The 19,180-nt window shown below is 58.0% G+C and overlaps 1 protein-coding gene across 21 annotated transcripts in view; it reads right to left on the minus strand.

The window, feature by feature from the left end:
* Positions 1-19,180, minus strand: part of CACNA1G (calcium voltage-gated channel subunit alpha1 G) — a 61,590-nt gene that overhangs the window by 8,362 nt on the left and 34,048 nt on the right. For 7 of the 21 annotated variants that reach the window (XM_031469545.2, XM_031469538.2, XM_031469549.2 and 4 more), the window contains 18 exons: positions 18,680-18,764; positions 18,403-18,596; positions 17,174-17,602; positions 16,214-16,314; positions 15,868-15,991; positions 13,993-14,061; positions 13,677-13,861; positions 12,737-12,863; positions 11,143-11,268; positions 10,474-10,563; positions 9,706-9,898; positions 7,808-7,861; positions 2,654-2,805; positions 1,790-1,899; positions 940-1,073; positions 569-639; positions 358-436; positions 142-263 (listed from right to left, as the gene is read on the minus strand). In XM_031469545.2, the coding sequence (XP_031325405.2) occupies positions 142-263; positions 358-436; positions 569-639; positions 940-1,073; positions 1,790-1,899; positions 2,654-2,805; positions 7,808-7,861; positions 9,706-9,898; positions 10,474-10,563; positions 11,143-11,268; positions 12,737-12,863; positions 13,677-13,861; positions 13,993-14,061; positions 15,868-15,991; positions 16,214-16,314; positions 17,174-17,602; positions 18,403-18,596; positions 18,680-18,764 (2,445 nt within the window). Of the gene's footprint in view, positions 1-141; positions 264-357; positions 437-568; positions 640-939; positions 1,074-1,789; positions 1,900-2,653; positions 2,806-7,807; positions 7,862-9,684; positions 9,899-10,473; positions 10,564-11,142; positions 11,269-12,736; positions 12,864-13,676; positions 13,862-13,992; positions 14,062-15,867; positions 15,992-16,213; positions 16,315-17,173; positions 17,603-18,402; positions 18,597-18,679; positions 18,765-19,180 lie in introns of all 21 variants that reach the window. The other 14 variants (XM_031469541.2, XM_031469550.2, XM_031469547.2 and 11 more) reach the window with 5 other exon arrangements.

Here is a 19,180-nt window from a genome sequence, read left to right on the forward strand (position 1 = left end):
CGGGCCTGGGGGATAGAAGGTTACATGCTTTTATTCACATCCAATTCATCTTGAGACAAAGAATCTTGGCTCAAGAAGTGGGGCTGTCTCCACGGGGCCTGAGCCAGCCCTGGGAGAAACCCCACTGTGGTGGGCTCTCACCTTCATAATGCCATTCCAGTTGTCACCTGTGGAGACTCGGAAGAGGGTCAAGAAGGCCATGCCAAAGTTCCGAAAGGTGGCATGCCGGCCCAGGCCCTCACATGGGTGTGTCTCGTCACACTCTGGAGGAGTGGGGGAGGGCAGAGAGGCTCCAGTCAGTCTAGGAGACCCTGGATCTCCAGCCCTGCCTCCTCTGCCCTCCCTACCCCAACTCACCTAGGTCTCCAAAGAGCTCCACGCCCAGAGCTGCAAAGATGAAAAACAACAACATGAAGAGAAGTCCCAGGTTCCCCACCTGGAAAAGAGGAAAAGAAATGGAAAAGGTGCAACTGGATCTTCCGGCCAGCTTCCCTGACCCTCCGCCCCTTTGGAGAGTACCCTCTCCTTCCCAAAAGAACCCTTTCCACCCACCCCACCCCCCAGCTACCTGGGGCAGGGCCTGCATCACTGTGTCCAGCAGCGCCCGCATGCCCACAGCCATCTTCAGCAGCTTTAGCACTGCAGAACAGGACAATGTTGTGAGCTGGCCCCACTGGGTCCCAGGTCACACAGCTAGTGAAGCCAGGGCCGGGGCTAGGGCTGGTGGGATGACCAGCCCCAGCCAGCCAGGCTGCCATGGCTTCACCCCCACCCTCGGCCCAGCCCCCAGCTTTCCCCTTCGGCAGAGGCTGAAAGAAAGAGGCTCACAGGCACCCACACCCACCTAGTCCCTAGCCAGTGACAGAGCTGACCCCTGCTGTCTCCCTCTGGACAGGTCACCCTGGGAGGGTGGCCATGCGAGCTCAGCTTGGCACTGACCTCGGGCGATACGCAGCACCCTCATGATTCGGATAATGGTGGGGTTGATGGGCAGCGAGGCATTGACCTCGATCTCCTCCAGCGTGATGCCCATGATGGACAGCAGCACAATGGCCAGGTCCAGCTGGTTCCACCTGAAAGCCCAGGACACAACTCCCTGAGGAGGGGCACTGCATGGGGGGGGGCAGTTGTGCAACAGAGGTGGCACATTCTCAGCCACAGAAAGGAGGGCAGAGGTCAGCGGGTCCAGCCTTCGCATCCTGCAGAGAAGGCATGCCTTATCTGTGGTCACACAGACAGCTGGGGGCACAGGTAGGACTAGGACTTTAGCTTGAGGGCCTCTGCTGCTCATTTGTATTCATTTGCTTTTTTATTCAGCACTTATATAGTATTTGCTTTGTGCCAAGCACTAATTGAAGGGCTTAACCACTAGAAACTCATAATCTTCATCACAACTCTGTGATGTGGATACTGTTATTACATCCCATTTTACAGATGAGGAAACTGGGGCACAAAGAGATTAAATAACTTACCCAAAATGACTAGCTTCTAAATGGTGAAACCAGGATTCAAATCTGGTCCAGGCAGTCTGGCTCCAGTCTAGACCGTACTGATGTCCAGCTGCCAATGTCCCCCAGGCCCTGTTTTGCCAACCTTCCCCCCTCCCCTCCCATCTCCCAGACCCTGGATGCTCCCCCAGCCCCACCGCACCATCAGCCCTGGGTGGGTCCTGGAAAGGAGGCTAAACCTCAGGAGTCAAGAAAAGTCTTCAGGCACTAGATCCTCCCGGTATTTCCCCAGGAGACACGCCCTTTCACCTGCTCCCTGACTCCCCTCCCCTCTCTGTTACCTGTCCTGGAAGAACCTTCGAAAGCCAAAGGCTACCAGTTTGAAAACTGACTCCAAGACGAAGATGACGGTGAAGATGTAGTTGCAGATCTTCAGAGCCTCATCCAGGATCTGGCAGGGATAGGGGCAAGATGCAGGGTCTCTTAAGGCCCAGGGACAATGCCTGCCCCACCCCTCTATCAAACCTCCCAGATCTGGGAGACAGGGTGAGTCTAAGGGCACCTTTGTTCTCTGTTCCCTCCATAATGGCCACCACTCTAGGAGAGAGTAGAGTTCTCATTCATATGCATGAAACAAACTTTGTGATAAAGGATCTCTCTCCTTGACGGATGGTGAGGAGATCATATGTGAATGTGCTGGAAGGCACAGAAAGCTAGAAAGACTAGAAAGCTAGGCCTTGTACATTACCAATTCAGATAGGAAAACTGAGCTCTGGAGGACAGCTGACTGAGGCTGATTTGCAAAGTGGTAAGATCATAGGTGAGGTCTGGAGCTGGACTTTCACTGGAATCTAAACTCCAGAAGGGCAGGTAATGGCCTGACTTCTTTACCCTCCAAGGTCCAGAGCCCAGCACAGAGTAGGCACTCAATAAATATCTGCTAGGTGAAGAAACCAGCTCCTCTGCTTCCTAGCTGTGTGACCTTGGTCCAGCCAAGTAATCTCTCTGAGCCTCAGTGTCCTCATCTGTAAAATCAAGATGAGACTCACCTCCAGAGGTCACTGCAAGGGGTACAAGAAGGCCCCCCCCCCCCCACATTAGGCATCCAGCACTCACCTGAGGTGCCCTGGCTCAGGCTGGGTTGGCTTCACCCAGTAGTCTTATGGCTGGAAATGGGGCCTAGACAGCCAGGCATTCGCTCCTACCTGGGGCTGCTGGTAGTGCTCCATGGCCATGGTGACCACATTCAGCCCGATGACACCCGTGATGAAGAGATCCAGGTAGTGGCTGGTGCACAAGTGGTGGACGAGGAGCCGGAAGCGGGAGTAGTCCGAGTAGTAGGGTTTGCACTGGGCTTCTGGTGGGGCAGGGGAAGAACAGAGCATCCATCAGGCCCCTGTCCCCTGTGCCCCCTCCACCCACAGTCCCTCACAGCCACTAGCCTCTAATGCCAGAGCTGAAACATTCCAGCGTCATCAGCATCCTCATCCTCCACACACTGCCCTTTTCGGGCGGGGGCAGCTCTCTCGGTGTCTCCCCTCCAAGCATCTGTTCTACTGGCTGCAGTTGGGCACAGAAGAAGTCAGGACATGCAGAGCTCCCCACCCACATTAGACACCAGGTGAGCTCCCTCCCTGAGGCAGCCTCCAAAACCCACCAGCCCCTCATGACACCCTCTGCTCAGTGTTCTGCAGCAAGGCCAGATCAATACAATGAAAAGCAACCGGTCTTATCGGGCTCAGAGGAAGCTGCATCAATGGGACAGCCTCTCGAGGGGAGCAGAGGAGATTACACAGAGCTGGGATGTGGAGATAAAACCGGAGACTGGAAATTGGACATCTTCTTGGCTGGCTGCACTGACCCACTCAGAGGGGCTCCGGGGGTGGGGGGGGCAGGGCCTGGGCCTCCTGAACCCTCATGTGGAGAAGGGCAGAAGGCTCTGCTCTGCCCCACCTGAAGGGCTCACCTAGTTTCTAATGAGGCAGTGCCCGGCCTGCTCCTGGGGGCCAGGGCAGCTTCACCTGCAGGCTGGGCTGGAAGCACTGTCTGAGATCTGTCAGCGGCATCACATCGCTCTTGTAATTAGTGAACCACTTAGTTCTAAAAAGCACAGTGCCAGAAGGTTGGCCTACAAAGCAGGCAGACTGAATCTGGGGGCAGGAGATTGCAGGGGGCTCCTCCTCCAGGCATGAGGAAAGGCCGGGCCAAGTTGGGGATACATGTCATCAGAGGTGGTTGACAGATTGGGCCCCCAGGCAACCACAAAGAAAGAAGAGGCTCCCCATGGGGAGGCTTGGGGCAGCCTCAGGTCCCAGACAGCCCTTCCCCCTCAGGAAGTCTAGGGCGGAAGCCAGCCAGCCAGGGCTGCAGCCTCCGAGGCCTGTGCCAGGGGCAGCAGGAAGCTTTGGGCTCAGGCCAGCTTAGACATAACTGTCCTTTTCCCATGCAGAGGACTATTTAACAGAGAGGTAGACTGAGGCAAGGGGTGGCCTGGGGTGGGCCCCCACCAAAGGCCGAAGGAAGAAGAGTGCCCAAGAGCTGCATGTTCAGCCTCTCCAGATGCCACCCTCCAGCATCCGCCCTGAGGTGTGGATAACCAAGAGGCAGAAAGTCCCGAACGTTCTGGTGCACCACAGGGTGCCTTAGGCCAACGTTTTCTCCTCAGAGATAGGCCAGCCAACTGTGGCTTTGTTTGCTCAGGTGGCCCTCCCGGCCCCCAGAAGGATGGGCACGGAGAGGCCGGGGACAGGGGACAACATGAGGCCCCGGGTCATCCACAAGGTGATGCGATCACGGAGGGTGGACCAGGCGAGCCAGCCTCTTCCTTCCTTCAGTACCCACAGGAACCAGAGGGCGCTAGTCGCCCAGCGTTGCCTTAGCAGCCAGAGCTCTGTCTCTGCATTAATCTCCATAAGTGCCGAGAGCACCAGATCCCATTATGCTAAAATATGAATGGAGAATTAACTAAAATGTTTGAATACAATTAGGTTAGAAAAAGCGGCTCCTTATTAGCCCCATTATTAGCTGAGACAATGCAGAGGAGAGATTGGGAGAGTCCCCCCTCCCCTTCACCCCAGTCTGACTGTGTAGGCAGCCCCAGGCCAAATGGAGCTGCTGCCTCCACCTCCGGGCCTCGCTCTGGAAGTCTGGGGGCACACGGACTGGAATTCAGCCAGGGACCCTCCTCCTAGTGGCCCAGAGGGAAGGTGGGAGCAGGACGACTGAGACAGGGCATCTGTGACCAGTCCCAGGACCTTGAGGTCTGTACAAATGCCTCTCCACGCCCAGCCCCAACCCCAGACCAACAGGTGCCAAGGCTGCCAGAAACCCCCCATCAGAGCACAGGTCCAAAGAGTACCAGGGCCAGTCCGATGAGCATCTCCTCAGTCAACACTTCCATTTCACAGAGCGCGCGGCCCAGCAAAAAGTGAGCTGTCCGCAAGCTGTGAGGCAGTGGCCCAGCCAGGACCTAAACTCCCAGCCCGAGTCCCTCACCAGCTGCCAGGTGGGTTTAGACACAAAGCCCTGGGGCTTTGGCCCAGGGCTGCCCTCAGAGAGTTTGCCCAAAGGCTCCCAATGTTGGGCTCTGGATGATGCCACCCCTTTGTTGCTCCCGGACCTCAGTTCTATGGGCAAGTACCTGGGCTCAGAGAAGAAATCAAGACCCCCTGGGAGGAGCCTTGGGTGGGTCTGTTGCTCTGAGAGCTCCAGCCATAGGCCAGGAGAGCCCTTGACTGGGGGTCACTGGCATGTAGGCAGCCCTGGCCCCATCTCCCTGCCTCCCACTAGTATGAGCAACCTTAGATGGAGAAAATACCAGAGTCAGACAGTGGGAAGAAGGGCACCCCCAGGACTACCCAGCCCCGAGTCAGGAGCGGGAGTAGGCGGGAGGCGCAGGAGGCTGTGTGTGACAGCCACAGGCACAGTGAGTTAGCAGGGGTCACCAGGAGCCCAAGGCACAGCCAGGGCAGAGGGTTTGCAAAGGAGAGTGACAGGAGTGGTAGGTGGAAGGTGGGGGTCACTCCCAGGGACACAGGCCACCACGGCAGAGGCCACACCTTCAGCTGCTGTGGCCAGGCCTGATCACTGGGTCCCAGTGGAAGGAGAGAGGGTGAATGCAGGTAGGTGCCACAAGTGGCTGAGGGGAGTGGAGCTGGTGCTGGAGGCCGAGTGATCACTGGGGGCTGATCTGCTCGCCCCAAGAGTCTGGTCAGGCCCATTTCCCTGATAAGCAAAGAATCTTCCCTCCTGCCTTTCCCTGGGGTCTGGCTGTTGTGCTGTTGCTAGGGGCAGCACAGGGTGGGAGTGGTACGAGCAGGGAGGTGCGTTGCCGGGGTTTGATTCCAGCAGCCCTAGTCTCAGGGTGTGACTGCATCCCCATCACACTGCTGGGGAGACCAAGACCCCACCACCACCATCCCCTGTGAGCTGAGTGAAGTGCAGATGGACTAACACCCTGGACCACTCCAAGAGAATTCCCAAGGTGGGGCTCAGGAATCTGTTTTAATATGCTCTCCAGGTGATTCTTATGCACGCTGAAGTTTGAAAAGCTCTAGCATAGACCACACAGAACAGCAGGTTTGGGAAAGAGAGATATGGTGTGATATGAGCCCTCGTCTGGGGTCTCTGTGTCTTCATTAGCAGCTGGAAAGGTAAAACTCGACTGCAACCAGCGTACATACCTGCATGTGCCTACAGGAGCATGGCAGAACATCCCCAGATGAGGATTGTGAGTGTGCGAGCAGTATGAGAGTAACAAGAGTGTTCAGCATTAAGTGGGTGTGTCAGGAGATGGTCTTGAGGACTACGAGAATCTGCATGTGTTGATTCTTGGGAGAGAAGCCTCTGTGGACCAGCCCTGTGCCAAGGTGGTTATCGTCGTGTGTGTACGCATGGACTCTTCAGCCTACAGACCAGAGGCACTCATAAGGGAAAATCTGAAGGCCACTGTCCCACACCCTCCCTCATTTCCTAACACATCAGGAACAGCCTGACTCGGAGACATGGGACCCAGGCAATCCGGACACAAAGCAGCTGGAATCCTGAGCCCCCAGATGGTCTCACTATAGCTCAGCACCACGGGGACAGGAGACATCCATCCACCTTGGGCCTCAGGGATGACCTCCCAAATGGCAGCTCAGGGGGTCCCCTTTGATCAAGCAGCCCAACACCTGCAGGGCAGTGTCTGCTGGAGTCTGGCTCCTGGGGGAATGTGGACATAGCGGAGAAAGGTACAGCCCGTGGTTCCCAGCCTGAAGTCCCAAGCCCTTAGCAGTCCGAGAAGGCAGCCACATGGGGGTCTTTACGTTCTTTTCAAAATTTCTAAAAGCTTAAAAGAAATCATACAGATGCCTGTGCTAAGACCCCACAGACTAATTTAATGGCAAAACGGTCCTTCTTTGCTGTCATTCACGGTGAAATCTTCTGCAGCTCAGAAGCTCGATGAGCAATTAGGCGTGCCTTTGATTAGTAAAAATGGTGAAATAAAGCCATTATTGAAGTGCTCTCAACTTCAAAGTCTTTTAAAATGTGGGGTCTATTGGGGGAGTTGATAAGGGGGGCCCTTGGGGATAAACAGGTTGGGAACCATCGGTTGGAGGCATCAGAGGCTGTAAGGAGGCCCCACAACCCTGTCACAGATTCTCAAAACCTCTGAACTTCTGTCTGGGGGCCATTTGGGGAGAGCAGGAGCCAGAGGACCAGAGCAGGGCAGGCAGGACCAGGAGGGCCTCCCCGGGGACACAGCTCTCAAAGAGAAAGACCTAACTCACTCCCAAACCTTTGGCTTTTGTGGGAGAAGCTTGTGGCTAACTCAGGCCTTTGATTCCCAATTCCTGCTGTTTGTAGCGATGACGTGGCCACCGCGATTACTTGACTATTAATGAGTCTGTTCAATTATTCATTGTTACATTTTTAAAACAAATCCTTTCCCTCTCTGTTCCTCTCATCCTGCTTGCTTGGATCAAAGTCTCCTGTTCAGACGAAAGGAGACAGGAGAGATTTGCAGCTCTAATAATCGAACGGTGTGACCCGGGAGGAGAAGCAGGAGCGGGAAGAGGCCGCAGGGGGCTGGCAGCTCAGGCCTTGGCAGCCTTGCCAGACAAGAAGAGTCCACCAACAGAAGTTGGACGGAGGGGCGTGCTGAGGCCCTCACCTCCCGTCTGGCTGGCACAGGCCTATGGGATGCCATGGAGCCCAGCGCCCCAGGGACCCTTGCCCCCTCACCCTAGAGGATAGAATCACTGAGCCATGGAGAAGGAGCAAGAGGATGGCCCCGCACACCTGAGGCGGGCCTGGGGGTAGGCAGGGCCTGACCGCCCTGGGCCACACCCTGGAACCCACAACCCCAGACGCAGTACCTGGCGCCGCGCTGGCTGAGCTGCCGGAAGCAATTACATCGTCCAGCATTAGATCTAAAAGAACGAAACACGACATTGGTCACTGGCCAGACTAGCTGGGCTGGGCAGGGCCCCTCAGCAGCTCGCTCCCCCTGGGCTCCGACCTCACTCTGCCTGTGAATAGAGTCCACTGAGCAAGAGTGGCTGGCCCTGAGCGCCAGCCCCAAACTCAGCGACACAGGGCACTGGAGGAAGCTGAGCAATTCAACAGCTCATCAGGGTCACAGGGGCAGGGAGTCGGAGGCACGGGGAGGGGCAGAAAGCCTGTCCTCAGAACAAATGTCCATGCCTACCCGCGCTGCGGCCTCAGCAGCACCTGAGATGGCTGCAGACCCTAGAAGGGGAGCCAGCTGGTCAGGCAGGGCCACACATGCCTCCTGCCAACAGTTCCATCTGCAGATGTTCTGCTGAGAAGGCAGGCTGCAAGGAGGGGCGGACGGAGCAGGGGTGGGAGCATGGCTGCTGGGGGCAGTGCGCCTGCTCAGCCCAGCTGTCACGGGGAGCCAAGATGGGCCCCCTGCCCCAGAGCTGCTGCACAGGGGCCAGCGTTCCTCCCCGTTCCCCTGGAGCGCCCGCCCCGCCTCTCACAGGGAGCATGGGCTCGGTCCCGCCCTCACCGCCCCCACACTCTCCCACAGCCCTCCCCTCGCTCCAGGTGCCCTCACAGGTAGCAGGAGATGGAGCCAGGGGCCGAGGGGGGCACCGCAGCCCCCGACCCACTTGGTAGTACTCACATTTCAACAAACCAAATGGAAAACTCAGAGCACTGCGCACATCTTACCGGCGTAAAGAAGATGGTTTGTGAAAGGGTGGAGAGAGGAGGGGAAACCCGCAGACCAAACAGAGACAGACACATGAAGGCTCAGAGAAACCCACACATTAAGACACTTAGAGAGACGTGGGCAGTGACTGAGAGGGAGTCACACAGATTGTCGAGTACCAGACAGACAGGCAGGAGCCCTGAAGACGGGGAGGGAAGCCAAGTGCAGACACACCTGGAGACACACCGAGAAACAACAGTACCCCCACACCTATCATCCCCTCGTGTCCTCCCTGGAATCTGCGTGTCCTTTGCTTAGTCTCTGCCCGCCCATGGTTTAAGAGCGTGAGGAGGATTGGGTGGGGGCCTCAACGGCCAATGCCAAGAGATGTTGGAGATCACCCGCGAGAGGCTGAAGGGTCTAAGGCCAGAGCATTGTGAACCTAGAGTTTCTGTGACCTCAGACCTTCCCTGAGCTGGGGGAAGTTTTTTGGTTGTTGTTGTTTTGTTTGTTTTTTTTTTTACAGCTTGGGAAAAGAATGACAGTTGGGAAGCCAGGGAGTTTTGCTGGAGATGAGGAGGAAAGGGGGTTCTGGGGTTCGCTCACGCCACAGTCCATCTGTAGGTTCTGCGGAGGCCTTGCCCTGCAGCTACAGACACTAGGCAGCCTCAGGTTGAAGATGCTTGCTCACCAACCGTGGGGTGGGCAAGGCTGGCACCTGGGTCAAGCCCGGGGTCGCTGGACACCCGCACAGGGCAATGTATCAGGATTTCCATCCCGTGAAGCTCCTTTCAGAGTCGAGCTGGGAGGGGCTGTGCATCAGCTCCCACCTGGCACCACCTGGAGAGCATGATGCTGAGACCGGGAGCCCCGTGGGGTGGGGGTAGCTCCCCCTCCCGCTCAGGGCTGAGCTGGTCTGCTTCATGCAGGCTCTAAAGGCTGACATGCTCCGGAGGGGAAGGAGGTGAGGAGGGGGTGGGAGCATCTTCTCCTGGCCCCCAGCCCCGGCTCCTGGCCCCCTGCAGTCGCAAGGCCAAGGTCAGGCACGACTCAGAGAGATGTGGAAAGACTACCGACCAGCCATCTGCTTCTCCTTACTCCTTCTCTTTTTCTCCAATCTCCGTAGCCGCTTCTCCTCCCGCCGCCGGGCCTCCTCCTCCTCCTGGTGCTGCCGACACTTGTGGAAGTTCTCCACCACCACGCCCACGAACATGTTCAGGACAAAGAAGGCCACAATGAGCAGGAAGGAGATGAAGTACAGCAGCATCCAAGGGTTGTGGTTCATGACGGGCTGGTGGGGAGTGGGGAGGACAGGCGGCGACATCAGCCTGAGGGGAACTGCCTCGGGTGCTGCCCCCCAGCCTGGCTTCCTTAAGACAGGGCCTGCGCACCCAGTTAGCTACACAGACCCAGCAGGCGATGCAAATGAATGATGTAGGTCTGGTGTTGGGCAGCAGGGAGGGGTGGGGACTATGGCAAAGTACAGGCTGTGCCCCTCTATTTAAAACAGGCCGCTGCTGCTTGTTGCAGCTGACTCCTGCCCATAGGGAATGCAGGTCCAGGGTTCCCAGGTCTTTGGACATCTCTTGAGTAGGCCCAACTCTGGATTTTCATGTGATATGTGCCAATTTTTAATTGCTTACCACTAGTTCAAAAAAAATTTATGTCACAAGCCAGTAAGACATGCCCAGATTTGCTCTCAGGCCACCAGTTACAGCTTCTGCCGTAAGAGGGATACCTCTCTGAGGGCATTTTGCTAACCTGCCTCACTGTCTTTCTGTCCAGTGCCTGCACTTGCCACACCTGGAGTTGGCCCATGGTGAGTGACCTGAGCCCAAAGATGGATCCGGCCCACCTCAGCCCTACCTGCTGGTCCACACCAACAGCATCCAGTCCATCATACATGATGTCCACCCAGCCGTCCTTAGAAGCCAGCACAAACAGGGACATTAGGGCCTGGGGAGAAGGGGAGGAGAGGACCATTTGAAACTTAGAGTGGCCAAACCACCCACCACCTCCCCCAAAAGCACTTCCTGGCAGTGGCTCAGGGGACCCTAGCCTTTCAGAGGTCAGCTGGAGTCACACTCCAGGCCCCAGGAAAGCTCTCTGTCCCAAGACTTCATGGCTGGTATGAAGTCAGAGGAGCCCTGGGAAATGATCAGGCCCTCTGGCCTCAGCCAGGTAGAGCAGGGGACCCTAGAGCCCTGGAAAGCCAGAAGCCAAAACCAGGGTTGGGTGGGGAAACAAACCAGCAAAACCGAGTGAGCTATTTCACTTCTTACATTTCTGTTTCTGTGAACATGGAATAAGAAAAAGACTTCGTCATGACAGTATGCCTGCACCTTGTACCATGCTAAGCAAATATATACCCCAACTCACTGCATCCTTACTACTCCCCTCCAAGGAGATACCATAGGACCCATTCATTAGCTGATGGAACAGAGGCAAGCCAGTTGCCCTGCACGCATCATTAAGCATGGACCTATGTCCTCTCCTGCCACCACTCCCACCTCCACCTTGGAGCCTGGGGCTCACCTGGCCAAGGTTGTCAAAGTTGTACTTGTGCCGGACCCACCGGTAGCTGGCCTCAGCACAGTCAGACTTGTTAGTGATGTTCCTGGTGTCCTCACCCTGGCACACGAAGAACTTCCCTTTGAAGAGCTGAACACACACACCCGGAGACAGAGAGACAAGAGTTGTGGGCACAGGAAGCCCAGACCAGCCCTGGGGCCCAAGAGCTCCGGGCAGGCCCTGGATAAGGGTAGGATATTCACCAAGTCAGAGAAACACTGACAGGAACCTCCCCTGTGGGCACCACTTCCCCTGGGCTCCGTGGAGCAGACACCCTAGAGAGGAAGGAGGGGTCCCTGGGGAGGGGAGTGGGGAGGGGGTGGAAGGAGGGGGAACACTCGTTCATTTTCTACAAAGGGCGAGGCCAGTTGTTCTCCGAGTGGGGTCCCTGGGCCAGCAGCACCAGCATCACCTGGGAACAAGCTGGAAACAGAGATTCTCAGGGCGCCCCCTGACCCACTGAATCGGACACTCTCGGGGAGGGGCCAAGGAATCCGGTTTAATGGTGGGGACGGGTAAGGTATTACAGACCCCACTTAACAGATGAGGAGAAGTGAGACTCAGAGAGGTAAATTCACCATGAAGGTCGCATAACCAGTAGGTGGTAGAAAAGGGGCTTGAACTCAGGTCTTTCTGACTGGAAAACTCACCCTCATTCTGGAACAGACCAGGCTATGACTATGGGAGGGGGATTTGAGGGACAAGAGGACCAGGGGGCCTAAGTAGGCCAGAAAGTAGGGGAAGGGGCACAGGGTTTGCAGAGAAGCACCACACAGCCTTGGCAAATGTGCCCTAGCCTGGTCTCTGGAGCTAGAGAATTCCAGGAAACCCAAGAACAGCCCCCTCTCCGGGGCTGAGCGGACACTCCAGGAAGCCAAAGGAAGGGGCAGGAATGCAGGTAGCCATCCAGGAGCTCCCTGCTGGACTACCAGCCAGCCCTCCGTGCTGCAGCAGAAACATCTGGAGCCTGGGGGTGACGCTCTGGAAGACCAGGATGGAGGGGCTCCCCTGGCTCCCAGAGGCGCCTGCTGAATCCTGCAGGCAACTCCCTCTCTTTTTCCTCCAAAGCCAATTTCCCTCCCTGAGCCAGAGGCCAAGTTTCCCCAGCAGCCCCCACTTCCTGCCTCGTCTGGGGTCTGCACCGCCTGCCTGCCAGCTCGCTGCTAACCTGGCCCAGCTGTCTGGCCCTGGATCCCCAGGCCTGGCCGTCAGCCCACCCAGCTCCAGCAGGGAAGGAAGGGAGGGGATCCCTGAGCAGACTGCGGGCCAGGGCCAGCGTCTGCGCTTGAAGCACAGCGAGTGAGGAGGCAGAGCAGCTGCCTGCAAGGGCACCGAACAGAAGCCCCTCCAGCTCTTTCCCCTCTGGGGCCTCTTCCAAGTTCCCAGTTTTCTGCAAAATGCCCAGGAGGCAAAAGAGCTCATGCTTTGAGGGAAGTGTCCCTATTTATTCCTTTCTGGGGTAAAGGTGGCGGCAGCAGTTCGAGCCACAGCATCCAAGAGCCAAGAGGAATGCCACTCCCAGGCTTATACTGACAGCTGGCCCCAGACCCCCACAAACCTGCACCCCCAGGATGCCAAAAATGATGAAGAAGGCACAACAGATGACCACGATGTTGCCAATGGGCTTCAGCGAGGACATCAGCGTTTCCACCACCAGCTTCAGCCCCTGTGCCCGGCTGATTACCCTGGGGAGGGAGTGACGGTGGGTAAGAGGGGTTCCCCAGCATGGACACTCCCTTGCCCCTGGCCCTGCTGGCCACCCCCTCCCATCTTGGCTCACTGGTCCCCATCTTGGGCTCTAGTAGAGGGAAGAGGTTGGCTTTCTGGGTGCACTGGGCAAACATCCCCACCAACCCCCGCACCTCCACCTCCACTTCGAGGATGTCAAGGTATTACTAATGGGGTTGGGGTGGTGACTCAACCCAGGGATGCAGTGTTGTGGGGATGGGGAGATAAACTTGTGCGGAGCATGTCGGGGGCCGGCAAGGAGAGAAGGTGTGAGGAGGTGGATTGTCACAGGCAGGGAAACCCCACCAGTCAGTCAGTATCAGCCCCTTTCAGGTCGCCATCCATGGAAAGTTGACTCTGGGGTGGCTTATAATCTCTGCCTTACTGGGGAGACTTTCTTGAGAGGGCAGATCTCTCACTAGAAGTGTTACCTGGTGGGTGGTCCCTCGCGGGGGCGGGGTGAGGATGAGGGAGAAAGCTGGAAACAGTTTGCCACTTCACAGAGAGCACAGAGGGTCACCCCTGAGGGTGCCACCCAAGGGAGAGCTGCAGCTGAAGGATATGTGGGCCCTCCCTGCTATGGCCCCTTGTATTGTGCCTGCAGGAGTATGTCACGTCGAGGGGAGGGGACACTGGGGGGGGGGTTGCCCATGGAGGGTGCCTACTGGGGCCGTAGTTAAACCAAGTGACAAGTGATGTCCGGAGTGGGGGACAGGCAGGAAGCAGGGGCAGGTAGGGTGCTGGCTGTGGGGGGTGCCTGGCCAGGGCACCTGAGCGGGCGCAAGGTCCGCAGCAGTCGCAGCACCCTCAGCATGCCCAGGATCTTGGTGCCGCTGTCGGAGACCATGGACACCAGGATGTCGATGACGGAGATGAGCACCAGCAGCCCGTCCAGCACGTTCCAGCTGCTGCGCAGGTAGGCCTGCTCCCCGAAGCACCAGCCTAGTGCCACCACCTGAGGATGCCCGCTGCGTCATCATCTCTGCTGCCTCCCTGCAGTCCCCAGCCCTGCCCTCCGTTTGTTGCCGATCCTCTCCAACCCCGCCAGGAGCCAGATGGCTCCAACCCAACGCCGACCCCCATCACCTTCACTGTCATCTCAGCCAGGAAGACGGCGGTGAAGATGTAATTGGAGAGGGTCAGGAAGATGCGTTCCTGTAAGAGAGAGTAGACAGCTGTTGCCCACCCGGACCCCTTCCTTGGGCCAGGTCTGCTCTGCACACAGAAGCCAGGAACTGCCTCCAACATCTGACTCAGAAATGCAGTCCCTACTCTCCCCACAATGTAGGCAGTCTCCCCACTCCCCACACCCTCACACACACACACACACACACACACACACACACACACACACACACACACGGAGCCAGCGTGAGGCCCCCTGACTGACCTGCAGCTCTGCGGACAGTCTCACTCCTGCCTCTGAACAGAACTGCCCCTCCACCTCCCAGAGAGGCCTGGAGGGGAAAGTGATCCCCACTGCAGTGCTGTCATCTGAGCCCCATAAGTCAGGCCCTATTCACTGATTCCTTTCTTAAAACTGGAGCAGGATTTAGCTTGATCTCTGATGCCCCCATCCTACTCGCTTCTCTGTTCCACGTACTTGCTTTCCTGCTGTGTGCCCCAGAAATGGAGCCGCGGGGCAAGCTGGGGGCCTGAGTGCAGGCTGTGCACCCTCAGGCACCGTATTTAAGCCAGGCATAGGGTGAGACAGGGTAGGAAAGAAGGCGACTGATCCCTTGATATCTTGGGCTGATTCCATGGCTGGGTGGCCAAGAAAGGGGTGCAGTGAGCTGGAGAGGCAGCAGGCAAAGCGTGAGTGTCAGAGGGAGTGAGAGGCAGAGAAAGGGGAGGGGGAGAAGCACGCACTGGACAGAGCTAGAGATGCCTTGAGGGGCTGAGGGGAAGATGGGGAAAGACGTGGCAACACTGAGTTATGGGCAGGGCCTTGGGCAGGAGGCAGACAAGGGGGCCAGTGTGACCAGCCACCCCTGTTCCACACACACGGGCCCCGGGTGCTGTGTCCGCTCACCTATTCCCAGGCTGGCCCCTCCGCTCCTCAGGCTCCCTCCACCCCACCCCTGCAACCGGCCTGGCTGGAGTCCACCCTAATGGAAAACAGAAGCCCCAGCAATGCTGAAATCTGAACAGTGGTGTGGGAGGCAGAGAGGAGGGGAGAGGGCCCCTTCAAACAAGTGATACAAGATGCCATGAGGGGCAACAGAAGCAGCCTTCTAGAGCCCTAACGTGGGGAATGAGGGGCTGTGATGCCAGGCTGCGGAGAGATGGCTCCAGGACCAGCTGGGCCCATCCTGAAGAAGTCAGGCCTGTGGGAGTGTGTCCAGATACTCAGGCTTGTGGCCTCTCCTTTCCCTCTGAGGAAGACTGACAGGTTCACAGCCAAGGGTCAGTGACCACGCTCCCCCGAACGCCCCTGAAAACCTACTTGTTTGTGACTTGGCAGGACCAAGAGGAGCAAAGGGCAGCTTCCCTTCCCAACTCGGCATCCCTCACGGGCAGGCTGGGCAGGATGCCTCCCCGCCAGTGCGCAGGTCCTGGTGAGACCAAGCCCCTTTGCCACGCAGCCCAGCCAGGGCCAGCCTCACCGTTCACTGAGACACTCACTGACTCACACGCAGGCCTCACAAGCCCCTGGCACACAAGAACAGGCCACCTGCAACCAGCCAGGTGTGACAGAGCCCACTTTCCCCAGACAAGGAGCAAGCTCCATCCTCCCAGCTGGACTGCTGTGTCACAGAAGGGAAACGGAGGCAGGGGAGGGACACAGGAGGCATCCTAGGGGGCCAGTTGCCGGAGCCAGTTACCAGGGTCAGAGTCAGGGAGACCTAAGGGAGATTCCTGGCTCCCTGACTGTGTCTCCCTGGGCCTCCTTGCCCACCTGGCTTGCTCCATGGGTGCTAAACTCGCTAACCCGGGAGGGGCTGGGCACCGATGACTCACAGCGCTGTGCGGGTCGATCTTGGGGCGCTCCATGGCGATGGTGATGCAGTTGAGGAAGATGATGACGAGGACCACGTGGTCGAACATCTTGTGGGTGATGATTCTGTGACACAGGAGGCGGAACCTGCCCCAGGACAGAGGCAAAGGCTTAGAGGGAGGCAAGGTGCAGCCGCGAGGGGCGGCACTGCCCCAGGGCCGCTACCCTTCTTGGGCCCTTCCCGTCTGAGGCCCTGCTCTCACAAGCCCCCACATCAGGGGACACTTCTAGCATCCCGGGGATGGAGTCACAGGAGAATTCCCCATAAGAAGGAGAAGTTAGGGGGCAGGTCAGGGAGCCCTTGCTGACCTTGACTGAGGAGGGAAGATGTAGGCAGACCAGGAGTCTCGCTCTCGGCAGCAGGCAGGGAGCCGGGCTCGGACCCAGGCTCTCATTCGCTCCCCTTTGCTCTGTAGAAGGACGGCCAGCGGTGTGAGCAGGGCCAGGCCTTCAGTGGCCCTCACTCCTTATCTGCCCTCTCTTCTCCGGCCTGGCCCTCTGCCCAGCTTCTCTTCCTGGATTCCTAAAACCACCTCCCCACCTCCCTCAAGCCCCCTCTCACCCCCTGAGCTCGCCTCACTTCCTCCATCTCCCCCTCTCCACCCCTCCCCCAACCTCTTCTCTTTTCCTATCTCTGCCTCCAGCCCAGCCCCTTGGCTGCCCTTCCTCCTTCCCTCCCCGCTGGGCTTGGAAGCCACATCAATTATCAAACATTGTCCCCATCATGGCTGACTGTTCAAAGACACACCTGGGATGAGGAGACACTGGCCCCTCCTCACCTGCTAACCCTGAGGTCCTGGGTCCCTGCGCCCCATCCCCAGGGTTAAAGGTGGTGGTGAGGGGGCTGCGGAAGGGGTGAATGGGTAAAAACCAGTGTGAAGTCAAGGCTTTTGATGAGGTTGAGGTGAGGGGGGGACCGGGGAGGGCATCGGTTTGGAGAGATGAGTGATGGGTCTTTCTGAGTCACAGGGGGAGGGCCATGAAAGATTCATACACATTTGCCCGAAGCCATTCTTATCCACCAAGGACGCAGAGCCACACCCCAGACATGATGAGGCTCTGGGGCTTGGCAGGGTGGGCTGAGGGAGAAAGGGGCTGTTTGGACCTTGGCTTCAGGGATGAAACCCCTTGAGATCCCTTGGGGATGATGGTAACTCTCTGAAGGCCATAGAACCGGGGAGGGGATTGGCCGGCCCTGCACGAGATCAGGCACAGCTCCCCTCACTCAAGGTCAGGGGTGAGAGGTCACTGTGCCCACAGGGGTCTCACCAAGTTGCCCTCGTCATCGCCATCGTCCCCATCCAGCGGGGGGTCATCGGTCCGTAGGGCCCGGACCAGGCGTCCCGCGGCCGACTTGCCATTGCAATCCTGGTGCTCAGAGGCTGAGCTGCGGCCACTGGCTGTGCGGTGCAGCCCGGGCACCTGCAGTGTGTCCGGCAGGTCAAAGGAGCTCTTAGCTTCCCGCTCCAGGGAGCCCCCATGGCGACGGTCACTGCCCGCTGGGCTGGCACGCTCCTCTTCTGAGCTCTCCTCATCCTGGCTCTCCCGGCCCTCGCCCGACAACAGGGACCTCCGCTCCCCACTAGGGCTCCTCCGCTTCAGGCTAGGGGCACGGCCCAGGCTGTTCCGGCTGGAGCGTCTGCTGGTCCAGCTGCTCGCTGCACTCCAGGGACTGTGTGGGGAGCTGCGGGCGCTCGGCTAGGGGGTGAACCAAGGGAGGAGTGGTCTCAGCCAGGACCTCCTGGCCCTGCACGCCCTCACATGCATCCCATCTCCTGTGAGCCTCTCTGGCATCACATCAGGTGTGGGCAGGAGCCCTGGACCTGGATGCCTGGATTCAGATCATGGCTCACTCCAACCAGCTGTGTGACCTTGGGCAAATTACTAAACCTCTCTGTGCCTCAGTTCCTCATCTGTAAAAGAGATATGATGTTAGTATCTATTCCTCGTTTAGCTGAGTGGTAGCAGGAAACAACGGTGAGAGCATGGGCCCTGACACCAACCTCCTAGATTAAAATCCTGGTTCTGTCACCTGTACTCTGTGGATCTTCCCTCAGATCATTTTGGCAATCTGAGACTCAGGTCCCCATCGGTAAAATGAGGATAATACTGGTACCTACCAGAGAGCTGTTGTGAGGATTACATGCAGTTAGAATACTTATAAGCCATGTCTAGAACAGTGTCTGGCACAGAATTAGTAACTGGATGGGGTTTGCTAATATTATGACAAGGTGTTAAGGAGGAAGGGGCCTCCCATTTACAGAGGAAGCTCAGGAATTCTTGCCCAAGGTCACTCAGGGAACAGAAGAAGCAAGATTAGAATCCTGCTCTTTGGCCCACAAGGCAGTGGCTACTGCAGCTGCCGCATTACCAGCCCCACTGACCCATCCTGGGCCTTGTCCAGCCCATGGCGCAGGGGCTGTTCCCCTGGGCCTGCCCATTCCACCTCTTTTTCCTCCTGACGTCTGTACAGTCGGGCACCCACATGCACCCCCTACCGGTGACTTCATCTCGTGGGGCACCCCTGGCTCCGCCGACCCACTGCTGCTGGTGCGGCAGGAGGCGGGGCCCAGCACCTCGGCCAGGCCGGTGCTGGAGCTCTTGGGCAGCGACATGGGCGTGGCGGCCGTGTGGATGATGAGAGGTGGCAACAGGCTCCTCCGCAGCTCTGGGTGCTCTCCCAGGGACACCACTGGTGGGGAGAGAGGGAGAGACCCTGAGTCCACTGGAGGCTGGCCAAGGGCCAAGGGCCACACTCCCAGGAGAGATACTTACGGGTCAAGTGCTTCTTCCTGTCCCTGTCGCCATCCAGGCTGGGCGAGAAGAAATCGGGCTCTGACTCGGACTTGGTGGCATCTCCCTAGGGTGGGAGAGCAGCGGGCCGTTTAGGAACCTGGCTGGGCAGGGGGTGGCGGGATGGACCGAGGTCTCCCTGTCTTCACACACACACACCACAGACAGGCCACAGGAACCAGCAACCACGGCACGAGGCATGCACTAGCTCAGACCAGATTACCCGGGCCTGGGGCCCAGGGCGCCCCAGGGCCTCTGACACCTCAGTGAAGGCCACAGCTACCCCCAGAACCCACAGCATGACCAGCCTGAATGGGACTGGCTCCAGGCATGGTTGAGGGGAGAGGGGACAGCCAGGTGGGCAGGTGGCATAGGCTGGAAGGAGCTGGGGACCTGAGTGAAACGGTCACTAGAGCCTCAATTCCAAAGGCCACCTGTGCCCTCTGCTTTCCCTCCATGGCTGCCCTCCCCTGAGCCTCAGAC

This window comes from Camelus dromedarius, chromosome 16, assembly GCF_036321535.1.
Source record: "Camelus dromedarius isolate mCamDro1 chromosome 16, mCamDro1.pat, whole genome shotgun sequence".
NCBI classification, from domain to species: domain Eukaryota; kingdom Metazoa; phylum Chordata; class Mammalia; order Artiodactyla; family Camelidae; genus Camelus; species Camelus dromedarius.